Source organism: Myodes glareolus, chromosome 2 (genome assembly GCF_982192425.1).
Source record: "Myodes glareolus chromosome 2, mMyoGla1.1, whole genome shotgun sequence".
Taxonomy (NCBI): domain Eukaryota; kingdom Metazoa; phylum Chordata; class Mammalia; order Rodentia; family Cricetidae; genus Myodes; species Myodes glareolus.
Genome location: NC_142027.1, coordinates 66,255,848 through 66,271,209, shown reverse-complemented (window position 1 = coordinate 66,271,209; position 15,362 = coordinate 66,255,848). Strand labels below are relative to the sequence as shown.

Sequence of the window (15,362 nt, the reverse complement as noted above, 5' to 3'; positions counted from 1 at the left end):
GCCTCAGATAGGTTTTTTTTTTTCCCTTCCCCTTCTCTTTAATTCAGAACTATAAAAATTAAGGTTGACCACAAGGTGAGCGCTCTATCCTAAATCTAAGTCTGGGAAGGATGCCACCGCTACACCCTAGGCCTCCTTCATCCCCGATGGTCCATGAGCTCGTGACCAAGTCTACACTTGCCTTGCCTTCCTTCCAGCCCTGGGCTGAATAGGTTCTTTGCCCAGGAAGTCTCATAGTCCTTATTGTACTGTCCTTGACGTCGCCAGGAACCGGGTTGGTGAGTGCAGTTGCCAGGTGTCACTGATGCTGCAGAACAGACCCACCAGAGCCCCATCACGGTGAGTGCCCCCAGGAGCTGCCTGGTCAGGCTCCTGCACTCCCGCACCCTCCTCCTGGCCCCGAAGCCTGGGATTGTTTGTGTCCTCCTACTGAGGCTACCAGAGCCAAAGGGAAAGATTGGAAGGGGATGAAGGAGGGAGGGCAGGGGAAGGCGAAGAAGGGGGTGATGTGTGTTTCATTTTCTTTATTTTATTATTTTATTTTTTTTTTTTGCACACACCCTTATAAGGCTACTGAAGTCATTACCGATATAATAAACCAACGAGGCAAGTGAGCGCCTCTCACCAATGTTCCCTTCTATAAACACAGCCTGGCCGGCCCCCACGTCCCCTTCCCCCTCCTCTCTACCCTCCGCCCTCAGGGATTTGCTCTCCCCTGACGTTTCTGCCTTACCCAGCCCCTTTTCCTCCTGCTACTTTCCCTTTTTCCTTCACTGGTTGCTGCAGGGGGCGGGAGCCTGCTGCCTGTGAGGGCCTCTGTGGTGGAGGAGTTGGAGCTCATGGTGATGGTGACCGTGATGGGACCCTGAGGCCTGGCTGGCCAGCGAGAGGGCAAGGTTGGCCAGAGGAGGAAGACGGAGAAGACGTGAGGGGGCTGTTGAAGAGACGGGTGGAGACCAGGCTACACACAGAAGAGGCCATCCGCCAACAGGAGGTGGGGCAGCTGGATTTCCGTGACCTCCTGGGGAAGAAGGTGAACACCAAGACCGTATCAGAAGAAGACCTGAAGGAGATCCCAGCCGAGCAGATGGATTTCCGCGCCAACCTTCAGCGGCAAGTGAAGCCAAAGACCGTGTCCGAGGAAGAAAGGAAGGTACACAGCCCCCAGCAGGTTGACTTCCGCTCTGTCCTAGCCAAGAAGGGGACCCCTAAGACCCCCGTTCCTGAGAAGGTCCCACCCCCAAAAGCTGCCACCCCTGACTTCCGCTCAGTGCTGGGTGGCAAGAAGAAATCTCCCTCAGAGAATGGCAGCAACAATGCTGAGGTCTTGAACATCAAGGCTGGGGAAAGCCCCACACCTGTAGGCAACACACAGCCGGTTGGGGCCCTGAAACCCATAGGCAATGCCAAGCCTGCTGAGACCCTAAAACCCATAGGCAATGCCAAGCCTGCTGAGACCCCGAAGCCTGTAGCCAATGCCAAACCCACCGAGACTCTGAAACCCGTAGCCAATGCACAGCCTGCAGGGTCCCTGAAACCTGTAGGCAATACACAGCCTACTGAGACCCCGAAGCCCGTGGCCAATACCAAGCCTGCTGAGACCCTGAAAGCAGCTGGGAAAGAGGAACTCAAGGAGGTTAAGAATGATGTGAACTATAAGAAAAGCCATGCCGGAGCCACAGGCAATGAGAAAAAACCCGAGAGCAAAGGCTCAGCCCCAATCTTCAAGGAAAAGCTGCAAGACGTCCACGTAGCCGAGGGCGAGAAGCTGCTGCTCCAGTGCCAGGTGACCTCTGACCCCCCGGCCACTGTCACCTGGACACTGAACGGAAAGACACTCAAGACCACGAAATTCATCGTCCTCTCCCAAGAAGGTAAGCGGGGGTGAGGGTAGGGAAGTTGGGGTGCCTGTACCTGCCTGGGTCACCGTCAGAGCATGAAGCTGCAGTCCTCTTGGTGGTCACTTGTAGCCAGAGCCAGAGTTGGAGTAGCCATTCCTTTTCCTCTGTCACTTACGGGATGGACTCCCTGCTGAGGGTCCTTGGGTGTATACATGACCCTACTGTGACGAGAGTTGGCTTTCTGGTTTGTGCAGTACATGTTGTGCCTTGGTGTCTGTCTGGCAGAACCTTCTCCTGGCACCCCACCCTGGGCCCCCGTGAGCAGACCTGTAGGGACTGAGTTGTCTAACATCCCCCCATCCTCATGGAAAGAGCTATGCTTGCAGACTGGGTAAGGGGGGTACCTGGAACTGAGGTCAGCTGGGGGCCCTGTGCACATTACTGATTGAGAAGTGAAGTTTAGGAAACAGTGGGTGGTGGCATGCTGGTATGGAACGAGGGCTTGGCATTAGCAACAGTTCAACCTTGAGAACATTGTGGGTCCGAAGGGACCCGTGGGCAAGCCAAACACTCGGCACAGCCCGATGGCCACACTCACGCGGGGCAGAGCTGCTCGCTTCCTAATTTGGATGAGACTTTTGTTTGCTGGTGTTTCACATTCTTGGTTGGGGGTGGTGCAAGTCCTGTCACCTATGGCCTTTGGGACTCTGGAGTTCTCAGATGGGCCAGTTTACAGCAGAGAAAACGGGAGTGAGAGGAGATTTGTCCCCAGGTCCTCGGCATGCTTTGTTCTTCTACTACATTTATTTATTTATGTATCTGTGTGTGTGTGGGGGGGTGGTTAATGGATTATAAATGTGATCACATTACCATGGTACATGTGTGGAGGTCAGAGGAGTTGATTCTTTCCCTCTACCATGTATGTTCCCTGGAATCAAACTCAGGTAGTTAGGTTGGGTAGCAAGCACCTTTACCTGTTGCTGAGGTACCTTACCAGCCCTCAGTGTGCTTTAGCGCATCGTTATCCATCCCAAGTCCTGCCAGGAACTCCTAGGTTAGACAACACCCCATAGTCCCCTGAGGTGAGTAGTGGAGGGATGGGGTCCTGCTTGAGCTAGAGCTGACCCTAGTGAGTCACGAAGACGTTCCCAGGATGCGGCATCTACCTTGAGGTGCAGAGGACAGTCCCTGCAGAGGCTGAGTGGACAGGTCTTAGCAAATGCTAATGCACTGAGACAGAGACCAGCCCCTTCTTCCCCTCCTCCATCTCCAGCTAGCCTCTGGTCACTCCCCTCCCCACCCACTCTCCCCTCATCCCAACACCTGGAAGGAGGTGTTTACAGATAGCAGCATTGTTGTCCCTTATTCTACGGTTCCGCCAGCTAACCCAGAGGGGCCAAAATATATGGAGTCTAAATGTTGAAGGACCACAAAGCAAGCTGGAATTTCTTTCAGCAGAGAGAGATGATTTTATTTTCTGCTAGTGTATTGGCAACTTTTTCAATGGATGTCCCCAGATTGGCAGGATTCTCCAGAAGGTATCTGTCCCCATGTCTGCTAGTTCTGAGTCTATGATATTCACACACAGTAAGTCTCGTGGCCTCTGTAGTGGGGGGAGAAGTACGTGACAGTGGGTGCTACCATTTTCTCTGTTGTACCCAAGGTCCTCTTTCACACAAACAAACTGGAAAGCTTGGCCAGGGGTGTTTCCCAGGTCCCCATGTTCAGTGACCTCTCTGGGCAGGATGGAGGACAGCCACCGGCCTGGGACATGTATGTGATAGAATCCTGCACAGAGAAACAGGGCTTCAAACAGTGGTGAAGGTGGCAGTTCCTAAAGCCAAAGCCACCAATGGCCACTTACAGTCTGTTCAATGACCAGTGTAAGGCAGGCCTCAGCCCTGGTTCCAGAAGTGTTCCTGAGCCACCAGCCACTGGCTTCTCTTATGCCTGGGTTGCTTGGAGTAGGCTGTAGAGCAGAGATGTAAACAGCATCTTTGCCTCGCAAAAGGAGAAAGCTCCAAATCAGACTCCAAACAGTATTCTCAGTACTTCAAAGTAGAAATATCTAGTTTCCATTGGTGGAACACCATGTCCTGATGCCATCTTAGTCACCTGACAATTCCTGTTCACTTAGTTCTCACACTCCTAGCTATCTTTCTAACAGAGAAGTTAAGCAAATTGTCCAAGGTTGCATTAAGTAATAGAGCTGGGATTGTAATTCACATAGTTGAGATTTTTGTGACTAGACACAAATGTTGGGAGACAGGTGGTATCCTCGGCTTGCCAACTGTTTGGTCTTTTCTCTGTGATGAAGGGAGCAGACTGTGATGTGAGCCTCTCTTGCCACAGTAAATGGGAGAGTGCATGTCCTCCAGATGCCAGCCCCACCTCCTATACCTACATTCACCAAGTCTTTAAGAGGGATGTGCATCTTAGGGCTTATCAGCTATCAATCATCTATTTGGTCCAGGAAGGCAGCAAGGTGACCAGAGGTGGACAAATCTGTTCCTAGTAGATCTGGCACAGAAGACATGGGCTCACTATTATAAAACTGTTGAAGCCAGACACCACAGAGTGGATCTGAGGGGAGCTGTAGCATGCTAAGGAAAGGAATGACTGACGGGAAAGCCCCTGGGCTCCCTCGGAACTCAGAAAGCAGGCCAGATTTGGGCAATAGGGAAGTAAATGGTCCCTGCACATTGGGGCACTAAAGGCTGGCTGCTTGCTGGACTGGCTGTAGTGACTTGGCCCTGATTTCAGCCCACATCCTGTCAGAGAACATGTCTGAAAGCAACAGAGAGCCATGCAGGGGAGATTTGGGAGAAAGGAACGCTACAAACAGTTGGTTTTTAGGGGCTCCGACTGGCTCACTACTGAAGATATAGCACAGGGGATGGTGGTGAGGTCCACACTCCCAAGGTGAGCGGAGCCACAAAGGGAACAAATCCAGTGCAAGAAGTACAGACATCTGCTATAAAATCGGTGGCCTGGCTTGAAGGGCAGGGTGATGGCCAGGGCTGGGCACAGAAGAGGGAGGTGGAGCGGACTGAGTGTTCCTGAGCCATGGGAAGGGGGGGGGGTGTTATCCCTGGAACTCAGTGGGTGACTTGAGGTGACGAGTGGGGGAAAGAGCAATACCCATCTTCCTGTCTATCTCCCCACCTCTACCTCCGGCTGCACTGGCGCCTAGCCTGTCAGTCTCCCCCTCTTTCAAGATTTACTTTCTCTAGGATATTTTCTCAGCCTCTGTCCCTTTAGTCAAGAGACACTCATGCCCTCCTTGTACCCAGTTAATCTGTGGGTTTCAGAAGGCCCACTGCTAGGGATGGCCTGTGTAGGTATGGGGGTTCCTCTGCTGAGCCCCAGGGCCTGCAGGACAGGATCACATCCACCCCACTTAACGCAAAGAAAACCCCTAGAAGAGGTATGACGGTTATTGGTGGGATTTGACCATTAGGCAATTCTCGGAGGGTCAGGGAAGTGGAAGTGGTCTTCCTCATCTGTACCCAGATGAGGATATCTGTGGGACATCTGTGTTCTAGAGACATCAGCTGGACCTGCCCTCTAGGGACAGGCACCTGGACTTTCTATCTTGGCTATAGGGGTGACCCTGGAGTCCAGGCAGGGCTGAGGTAGCAATAAAAGGGCATTTATTTCCAAGGTTTGCTTCCTGACTCCAGGCTGGGCTTCCCCTAGCAAAACACTTCTCCCAGTCTAGTAATGACGCTTTGTTTTTGTTGCTATTATCAAGAGATGATTCATTTTTTTAAATTGCCTTCAGGGTGGACTCTTACGAAGGCTTTTTCGATCTTGTATAAATTCATTCTGCAAATTATGTAGCAGCTACTACCGACAAGGCATTCATTATCCATGATACCTTTGCTTGTATGTAGACTCCATTTAAAGAACTCAAAATTACCTATTTCTTTCTGTCTAGAAACTGCCTGATCTTTTCAACAATACAGATTAATATATGTTACTGATTATGTGTTTGTGACCTTGTCTTGCGTAGATCCTTCCAGGTCACCTGTTGTGGAAATAGCCTCTGCTATTCAGATAATCTCAGCTACTTATTGCAACTACATTCCAGCATGGTTACTTCCCTCAGAGCTAGCCTGGGAGACAGGAGTGTGATTCAGTAATGGCCTTGAGGTAGGCTTTGCTACCACAGTGTCAGATGCCTGGGAAAGCCCAGGAAAGGTGCAGTTAGAGCTAGGGCCTTAGAGGTAACACCAAGGACACTGTGCCCCAGGAAGGGACCCTAAGTGAGTGACAGTGTTGGTCAATGCCTATTGGGAGGGCAGGTCAGGGAGGCTTCTGGAACCACCAGGAGCCTCTAGGACTTCAGGCAACAATCCTAGCCTCTTCTCACCCCTTCCCAACCTACTCAGGAAAGGGAAGGAGAGTTAGTGGGGGGTCTTTTATCACAGAAGAGCCACTTCCTGTCCAGGAGGGGCTCTTGACATAGCTCCTGCTGAACCACTCAGTGGATTCCTGCTTCCCATCCCCCCAACACTCCTTCTCAATACTCCCTACCAGGCTGACCAGCTGAGGCTTCCAAAAAAAAAAAATATGCTGGGAAACAGTTTTCTTCTGGAGGTCAAGAATGAGCCGTCCCACAGGAAATACCAGATTCTTCATCTGGGGTGGCCAGCCTCCAGCCTGCCCAGTCTTCTAAGCCACGATGCATGTGGCCATGGCTAAGCTCTGCTGGGGCCGTGGAGAGCTGGGAAGAAAAGTGGGCTCTTGTTCAAATATGCCACGGCCCTTCTAGCCCTCGCATGACTATCTACTGTGCCTGTCGTTTAAGTTTCAGGCCAAAGGCAGCCAGGGGACCAAAACGTGAAAAACAAAAACAAAAAACGGGTTATGAAGCGGGATTTAACTTGGGGATGGGGAAATGGAATTTGTCCTCCCAGACCAGGGAAATTCAGAGGCGGGTGGGTCTCTTCTGAACCTTGTGTTGCAGGCTCAGATGTTAGGGGTCATCCTAACATTCTCCTACCCACCAAGATGAATGGACTTGCTCCCTTCGCTCCCCTGTCACTGTGCCTCCCAGTTCTTACTCTCATGCCAGACTTAAATCCTTTCTGTTGCAGTTGGGAGGATATGGTGGCCCATTGTCTTCTCCATGGAAAGACAGTGAGGCCTGTTCAAGAGCTGGGAGGAGGGCGGGGACACAGATCAGCTGTGCTGCCCCACTAAACATTGTAGCCTTTCCAACTCTGCAGTCTGGGTATGGTGCTGTGGGCCCAACTGATGCTTCCCTTGTTCTCTCAGTTTCCTGCCACCTGCTTTGTATAACCATGTAACGGAGGGAAGGTAGTAATTGGTTATTTTCCCGCTGGGGACAGTGCCCACTGATCTTGTCCCGCATCCTCCCAGTGACAGTGACCTGGGGGCTGTGGGAATGGGTAGCTTACAGGCAGCAGGGTGGCACAGCTCTGCTCTGTCCTTCTCTTCACTGGGTGACTTGAGCAGGATGCCATACTATAGGCTTGTTCACATATCTCAAGGGAAGACCTAGCAAATGGGCTGCACCCTTGACTGACCAGGCTAGCCCCATTCTTAGGTGGCCCACACCTACCCCCAGGAAGATCTGAAAGAGTCCCGACCGGTCTGAGAGTGAGAGAACCGGATGAGGAAGGACCGGATCCCTGAGCCCTTGTATGTTCTCAGCCTGCCTTCCATCTCGGCCCTAGGAGATGGTAGGGCAAGGGTAGCCCACGTGGACTGTAAGGAAAGAGGCCATTCTCGCCCTTCCCGAGGGGGCAGGCAACCCAGCATTGTAGGAAGGATGCCCCAGTAGTCTCTCTTATGGCCTAGGACCCCTTGGTGGTCTGTCCTTAAGCCATAACTCTCTTCCTAAAAAAGCCATTTGCCAAGTCACACACCACAGTCACTACGGTCTCACAGGAGAGCTTCCCAAAGGCCAGTGTCCCTGTTAGACACGGGTTCCCACCCTCTCCTACTTACTTGTTCACTCAAACCTCCCTTTACCTTGTGCTGGTGAGATGTCTCAATGGGAACGTGTGCCTGCCACCAAGCCTGACGACCTGAGTTGAATCCCTAGCACCCATATGTTGGAAGGAAAAAGCTTCCTGGAAGTTGTCCTCAGACCTCCACACATACATCATAGCAAACACATGTTTGTTTTGGTTTGGTTTCTCAAGACAGAATTTCTCTGTGTAACAATCCTGGCTGACCTGTAACTTACTCTGTAGACCAGGCTGGGCTCGAACTCACAGACATCTGCCTACCTCTGCCTCCCAGCTGCTGGGATTACCGGCATGCGCCCCCACTGCCCAGCCAAACTCATGGTTTTTGTATTTTGTTTTCTTAGAAACTTGCTTTACCAAGCAGTATCCCCAGCATCGCTGCTAGGTGACTCCTTCCTGGCCACTGTCCCCAGGAAATTGTACCTGGCTGCTTATGCTCTGTGTTGGGGAAAGGCAATGTCCATCTGCCCCTCCCCCTTCTTTCCACAGACAAAGGCCTGTCTCCCTCCTTCTGCGGCTTCCTGAGAGCCCTCCAGTGGGGGAGGGGTCCTGAAGGATTGACTGGGAATTAGGAGTTAGGCTCTTTTGGAGTAGGTTGTCAACAGAGAGTCTGAGGATTCAGGGAGAGCCAAATTCTCGCCTGGCCTCTGCTCTTGGATTCTGAGAAGGGGCTGGTAAGGACACCTCCTGTGCTCCAGCTACCAGGGAAGGTACTGCACCCTTGCCTGGGCATTCACACATTTCCTGTTCTCCCTCCACAGGCTCACTCTTCTCCATCTCCATCGAGAAGGCACTGCCTGAGGACAGGGGCTTGTACAAGTGCGTAGCCAAGAACAGCGCTGGTCAGGCCGAGTGCTCCTGCCAAGTCACTGTGGATGGTAAGTCATGCTTACCCATTGCTGCCACACAGGGCCCATCTCTCGGCCCATCCTACATCTGAATGACTCCCCACCCCAAATTTTCCCCAGACTTACTTTAGCATTCGTTTGGTGAGACTCCAGCTATCAAGAAAAAAAGAAAGAGAGAGAGAGAGAGAGAGAGAGAGAGAGAGAGAGAGAGAAAGAAAGGCAAGAAGGGAAGTGACAACCTCACCTTGATTACCTGACTGCCCACATGGCCTCTTCCTGTATCTCTAGCCAGGAAGAAGGGTTGTTCACCTTCTCCTCCCCTCCCTGTCCTGACCTCCACACCCAGAAGCTTCTGGGCAAGGAAGTCGGGCACAAGGGCACCAGCAAGAGAAAGGGCACACCCACAGGAAAATGACTCTAAGTATTTGACAGACCACAGCAAGCAAGTGTGTACAGTGCTGGTGCCCAGGCCCCCTGAGGAACCTTGACCTGGGGATAGAGCTGTGTGCAAGTGTCCTCCAGGAGAAGGTGAGTCAGGCTGAGGTGGGGGAGAGAGGAGAATAGGGCTGATTCTGCCCAAAGAAAACATGACAGCAGAGAGAAGGGAGAAGTGGGGGGGGGGAGAGAGAGAGAGAGAGAGAGAGAGAGAGAGAGAGAGACCCCTGAGGAGTATGGAGCTCCCTAACTCAGGAAGGAGCAAGGCCCAGTAGGAAGCATGTGTTTGTGTCTCTTTATCCTGTCTGTGAGGAGTGTGGAACTAGAGCCTGGGGGTAGAAGGAGCCTTGTGCTGGTTTAGACTGACATCCTGGCTATCATCTCTCCTCGTCATCACAGTCAGCATTAGAAATCAAACCCTACCAGGACCCCTGCGGGACTCTCAACCCAGTGCCGTTTGTTTTTCGATCCATTGCCTATCCTTCATATGTTCATACTTTCCTGGAAACGTCTAAAAAGGTAGTTTTGGGGAATCAGTTTCTTGCCCCTGAAATGCCTGCTTAATAACCGTCAGTAACTTGTCAAAACTGGTGTCCAAATAAGGCATCTGGAGGAGCAGCTTCCTTGTTCTGACTCCTGAGTCTGATCACTCTGGTGCCGAAATCCTAACCTAGTTTATGGTCATCCCATAAGTCAGAGAGTCTTTGTCCTCGTGCTGGATCTCATGACTCCCTGGTCACAAAGCGCAAAGTGGGGTACATAATAAATGGGAGAAAAGATGGGGTGTCTTCTGAAGGAAAGTGTCTTTTGAAAACATACAATTGCAAAGTAAATTAAATAGTTCTAGCAATAAGAAGAAGGAGAAGGAGAAGCAGCAGCAACAGCAGCCAAAATGGTCTGACAGGGTACAAGTAGCCTAGCCTAGGAATGACTTTCTAGGAACTACGGACTCTGCCTCTGAGGAAGGAGATCTGAAGGATCAGGGTTCATGGTCAACTCAGTTGTGTGCTGTGAGGCTCCTGCCTACTGCTGGTGTGTGTCACCTGCCTGTCACCACCTGGGTTAGGGACCTACTGCCCTCTGTCCAGGCGGTGCCTTCCTGGAAACTGATTTCTAAGGCCCCCACTTGGGGCTTAGGGCAATAACTCCTATCCATAAGTGGCCCATCAGCTAATGAGGTTATCTGCTTTTGAAATCCCTGGCCTCTTGAGCTCCTATTTACACGGTGCACTTCAGGCAAGACAGCAATTTGTTCTCCTTATCTGCACAGTGTCAGCACCTTTTCCAGATTTGTTTGCAAAGGGCAATTTCCTTTTCCTTTGCACAACATGTTTAGGAGGTTTTGTTTGGTTTGGGTTTTTTTTTCTCCTGTTTAGGGGACTCATTCATTCTGCAACTTAAGAGGCTCTGATTGCCGAGGAGGCGTCCTGGGGGCTCTTTGTGGTCTCCACTGTCACTTCTCTCCAGTTCCTTCAAAGTCAGAATTTGGCCCCTGGCTACAAATCAGGACCTGGAACTTGGAAAGAGAACTAGAAGAGAGCCAGGAGAGACAGCAGCTGAGACAACAGAAGCGACTCACAGTTAATTGGCCTTGGTCTGGTTTTGTTTGCAGATAGGAAAAAGGGCAGCCTTCTTCTCCAGCCTTACTCCCCATTTCCCATGCTGTTGTAGTTGGCCATGTGTCCTGTGCCATCTCTTAGATGAGCTTCTTGCCACGCTTAGCTCTATTTCCCCCCAGGAGTCACTGCCAGGCAAACCCTGAAGGATGGCAGGCTCTTTAACCAACCTTATGGCAGCTTTTTGCCTCCTTTGGGTTTGGGTTTGGCCAAGCTTAGTGACCTCCTGTCTTTTCCTTCTCTCAGCTTTCCACACTCCCAGGACATGGTGCTCAGAGATCTCAGTAGATCTGGCCATCCTTCGTTATTGTCAAAAGCCGATGTATGTGTGGCAAGAGCGTCTTTCTAAAAAGCAGGATCCATGGTTTCAGTCAAATTCTCAACGAGAGTTGGCGTATGCCATCTTGGATTATGAGTGCTGGGGAGGCAGAGGCAACAGGATCACAAGTTCCAGACCAGCGTGAGAGATTGTCTCAACAAAGAAATAAAGATAAGGCAAAGAAAGAAGGAAGGGAGAAAACATTTGCCCTTAGGAGTAGCTAGCCAGGGCTGACTTTATGTCAGCGAACGCTTCTAATCCATCTACTGTAGCCACCTGCCTGAACTTTGGGTAGAAACAGTCCTGCATCCCTTCCAAATGGCAGTGAGGTCCCTCCCTACTGTGCTGACTTCTGGTTGGCTTTCCTGCTGTCACTCAGCAGAGCTGGTCTTGCCTCCTGGAAGCCACTACCACTCATTCAGCCTGTGTCCAATACCATTAAGACTACAATGTGAGGATGCATTTCAGGATTTCACAGTCAGGAATCCTGTTGGGCTCAGGTGTGTTCTGTCTGTTTCTTTCCTTCCTTCTTTTCTCCCTTCCTTCCTTCTTCCTTTCTTCCTTCGCTCCTCCAACTTTTCCTCCTCCTCTTTTGTTTGTTTTTTAAGACAGGGTTTCTCTGTGTAGCCCTGGCTGCCTTGGAACTCATTCTGTACACCAGGCTGGCCTTGAACTCACAGATCTTTCTGCCTCTGCCTCCACAGTGCCAGGATTAAGGTGTGTGCCACCATGCTTGGCAAGTGTTCTGTTTCTTATAAGGCAGGAAGGAGTAACCTACAGAATGCAGTGTGTCCGGCTATTAATAGCCCTAGTTGGGTCATTTGCCTATGAAAACAGATATTTATGCCCTTTGTTGATTGTGGTCGTATCATCCTTTCTTCCAAACTTAGTAGAAGGTAGGTGTCAACTTGTCCCATCCAGAAGGGTACTGAACCTGTGATGGGCAGAACTTGACAAAAAACTCACCCACACGGGAAGTAGTTGACTTTTAATATCTGCTGTGGCTAGAGACTTTTGTACTTCATCTTTTCAGTTTCTGCAACAGGGGGCAGGCTACCTTTCCCAAGGAGCAAATGGGCTCACAGAGACTGACAGTAAGACCCACTCCAGGCTGAAGCCCCGCCCAGTAAAGCGCAGCATTCATTGTCTTGAGAGAACTCATGTGTGTCTGGTCCTGGGGCCTGTCAGACCTTTCCCAGCTGGCTCTGGTCAGGGAATGTGCATGTCAAGTCTCTTTTGAGAGACCTTGGCATCCATCATTGGCTGCCCTCTGCTGGGAAGTCATTTCTACTCAAGGGACATTCATTCCTATGATTCCCTCCCAGCTCAGGGATCCCTTCCTCAGGTACACTAGCCAAAGCATCCAGCCTTATCTTCAGGGAGAGCAGGGCTTCACGGTCACAAAAGATCATGTGTCTTTGGGTAGGGGAAGCATGTACCAGTTGCAACCATGCCATCGTTCGTTCATTCAACGAACATTTAGGTCTGCACCCTGCCAGGCACAAGGAGCTGGTGTTTGGGCTTGGTGTGTGTGTGTGTGTGTGTGTGTGTGTGTGTGTGTGTGTGTGTGTGCATATGCACGCACAAACACTTGAGCAATACAATGTGATGTGGAAAAAAACACAGCCTGGTAATGGGGAAGGGACTACTTCTTCAGAAAAGGGTTGCTGAGGACTTATGGTAGAATGGACATTTGAACAGAGACCTACAAGGAGTTTTAGAAGAGAAAAGAGGTGAGGGAGAGAAAAAGCAAGAGAAAAACCCAGAGAGACTGTGCTTGTGGGCAGTGTGGGAAGAAGCAGCAGACTGGTGGGCCAAGCACCAGGTGCAGAGCGCCAGGAAACAAAGCTAAAGAGGGGCAGGGTCCAGGGCTGCAGAGCCGCATGAACTGGAACAGGAAACCAGGTTTTAGTCCAGTGTATTGGGACAGCAGCAGATGCTTGTGAAGAATCACTCAGGCATCTTCATGGTGAGCAGACCTCAGACACGTAAGGAAGAGAGCAGGGAGGCCAGCTGCAGGACGTGACGGCATGTAGACTGTTGGAGTAGATAGAAGAGATGGGATTCATCATCTGTTTGATTTAGAGATGATAGGAGCTGCTGATGAATTAGATCTGGAGAGCTGGAGAGGGGCCAGGTCTCTGACTTGTCACATCTAGGCTTTCATGGGGCAGTGAGGGTCAATGGTGATGCTACCCACTTAAGTCAAAATGTGAAGGCTGGGGTGACCATCAACTTTCCATGCATGTGAGGATAAAAATGTCCAGGAGACAGCTCCAGAGGTGAGTCACATGGACAAATATTTAGATGAAGCTGAATCTGAGGGGCTGAAGACAGAACATAGGGTAGAAGCCACACGGAGAGGTCGTTGAGTGACATGGGATTGAATGAGCTCCTTTAGCGGATGTGACTGAAGATAAGACCTGAGAGACAAGAGAGTACAGTCCTGAGAGGAGGAGGCAGATCAAGGGTCTGCAGAAGAGGCTGGAATGGATGTCGTCAAGATGAGAGAACCAAGTCCGGGAGAGAGATAGCCCAGAAGCCTAACGGTCAGGATTCTAGAGAGAAAAGAATGACCAATGAGTTCGATGCTGGGACAGCTCAGCCTGATCGATGACCATTGGAAAGAATAACACAGAGATTGTTACTGGCCATGATGAGAAGGGCTCAGGAGAGGGACAGCAGTATCAGTCTCATTTAATACCAAGAGACTGGATCACCTGCACAGGCCACCCTGGCTGGTTGGATGAGATCCTAAATCCTAGCGCTGGCTCTCAACCACTATGGTCAGCTGGCTGTGCTGAGTAGAAGCTGAGCTGCCTTGGGCTGAGTCTGGCATGTTCCTTAATCCTCTCCTGCTTCCACGTTTATCCTTTAAATCTTCACGTGCAGCTAGTTAGTAGTAGGTGGAACTGAAGCAAACATGGCTGTGTTTATAGCCCTGAAACGCTCAAATAGCCCGAGGCCAGAGGATTGGGTTGAGTCTAAGACTAGCCTGGGTTGTGTGACAAGTTCCCAACCTACCTGGGCTACAGGGTGAGATTTGTCTCCAAAATAAGGAAAGAAAGGGGGGGGTGGAGAGAGGGTAGTTGGGAGGGAGGGAGAGAGAGGAAGAGAGGATGGAGGGAGGGACCGAGAGAGGGATGGAGGGAGGGAAAGAATTTAAGTATTGATGAGTGTTATGTTTACCTGCTGTGAGCACATGAAGGACATACATGTGCATGCATGGGATAAATACCTAGTGAATGCCACCTGTTATTTCGATTTTTTTATTACACTTTAATATTTATTTAAGGCCTCAGGACATGAAATAGAGTCTGTGTGGAGGTCAGAGGACAATTCGCAGGACTCATTTCTTTACTTCCACCACGTGGGTCCCGGGGATCAAACTCAGGCCCTCAGTCTTGGTGGCAGGTGTCTTTACCCACTGAGGCATCTCGCTGGCTCCTTGCCTATTGTTTGCCTTCGCTCTTCCGGTGAGATGCTGTTTTTCCTAACTAGGAAGGTTCTCATCTCACAGTTTAGGAGCTCATCCAAGGGCTCATCACCGCTAAACAACCCGGCCAGAAAAGACTTCACGTTTCCCCAGCCAGAATTCTGTATGCTCGTGTGCTGCTTGCTCTTAGGCAGAGAGATGAGCAAGAAAAGAGCCATCTCAGGGGATGCAGGAGTTCAGCCCCCTGCTCTGCCCTTCCTGAGGCTCCTGAAGTTCAGACCCTCCCCTAGAACCTTCCCAAAGCTGCCTCCTCCCTTGCCTAGGGTCAGAGTCCAGGGATCCAACCTCTTGGGGGTGGGGGAAATAGTACAAAAAAGTCTGCCAGGGGCCTGAGTCCAAAGCTAGTCTAGCAGTAGAGGGGATGAGGCATTGTCCATGTAAGGGCAGATCCCCTGATCTCTTTAGGAGCCCCAGATTTTCCACACTTCTATCTTCGACCCCCATACTTTTTTAGGGGCACAACCAGTCCAGCAAAGGACTCCAGCCCTGGGGCTCAGATCTAGAAATAAAACCCAGTTTCATCACAAAATGATTAAAATAGACAGAAAATACAAGCTGCTCTCAAACTTTTATTACTCTTATTTTTATCCCCGGGCAGCACGTGAGCACAAAGCTGGTTTTGATTAAGCGTTTGGTCCTCCCAGCCCATTCCGTGCTGCGGTTCTCACAGTGGCCAGGCAGCTTGGTATTCCTGGCTGGGCCCCATACCTCCTACACAGCCCCCACATTACTGGCACTTAGGGGGTGCTGCTCTCCCCTGCCTTGAGCCTCTGGGTTTGGAATATGCCTGGTTTGGAAGGGAAAC

At 50.9% G+C, this 15,362-nt stretch overlaps 1 protein-coding gene across 2 annotated transcripts in view; it reads left to right on the top strand.

Annotated features, from left to right (window-relative positions):
* Positions 1-15,362, top strand: part of Mylk (myosin light chain kinase) — a 201,552-nt gene that overhangs the window by 117,837 nt on the left and 68,353 nt on the right. For both annotated transcript variants that reach the window (XM_087901132.1, XM_087901131.1), the window contains exons 15-17: positions 268-339; positions 787-1,874; positions 8,605-8,721. In XM_087901132.1, the coding sequence (XP_087757258.1) occupies positions 268-339; positions 787-1,874; positions 8,605-8,721 (1,277 nt within the window). The remainder of the gene's footprint in view (positions 1-267; positions 340-786; positions 1,875-8,604; positions 8,722-15,362) is intronic.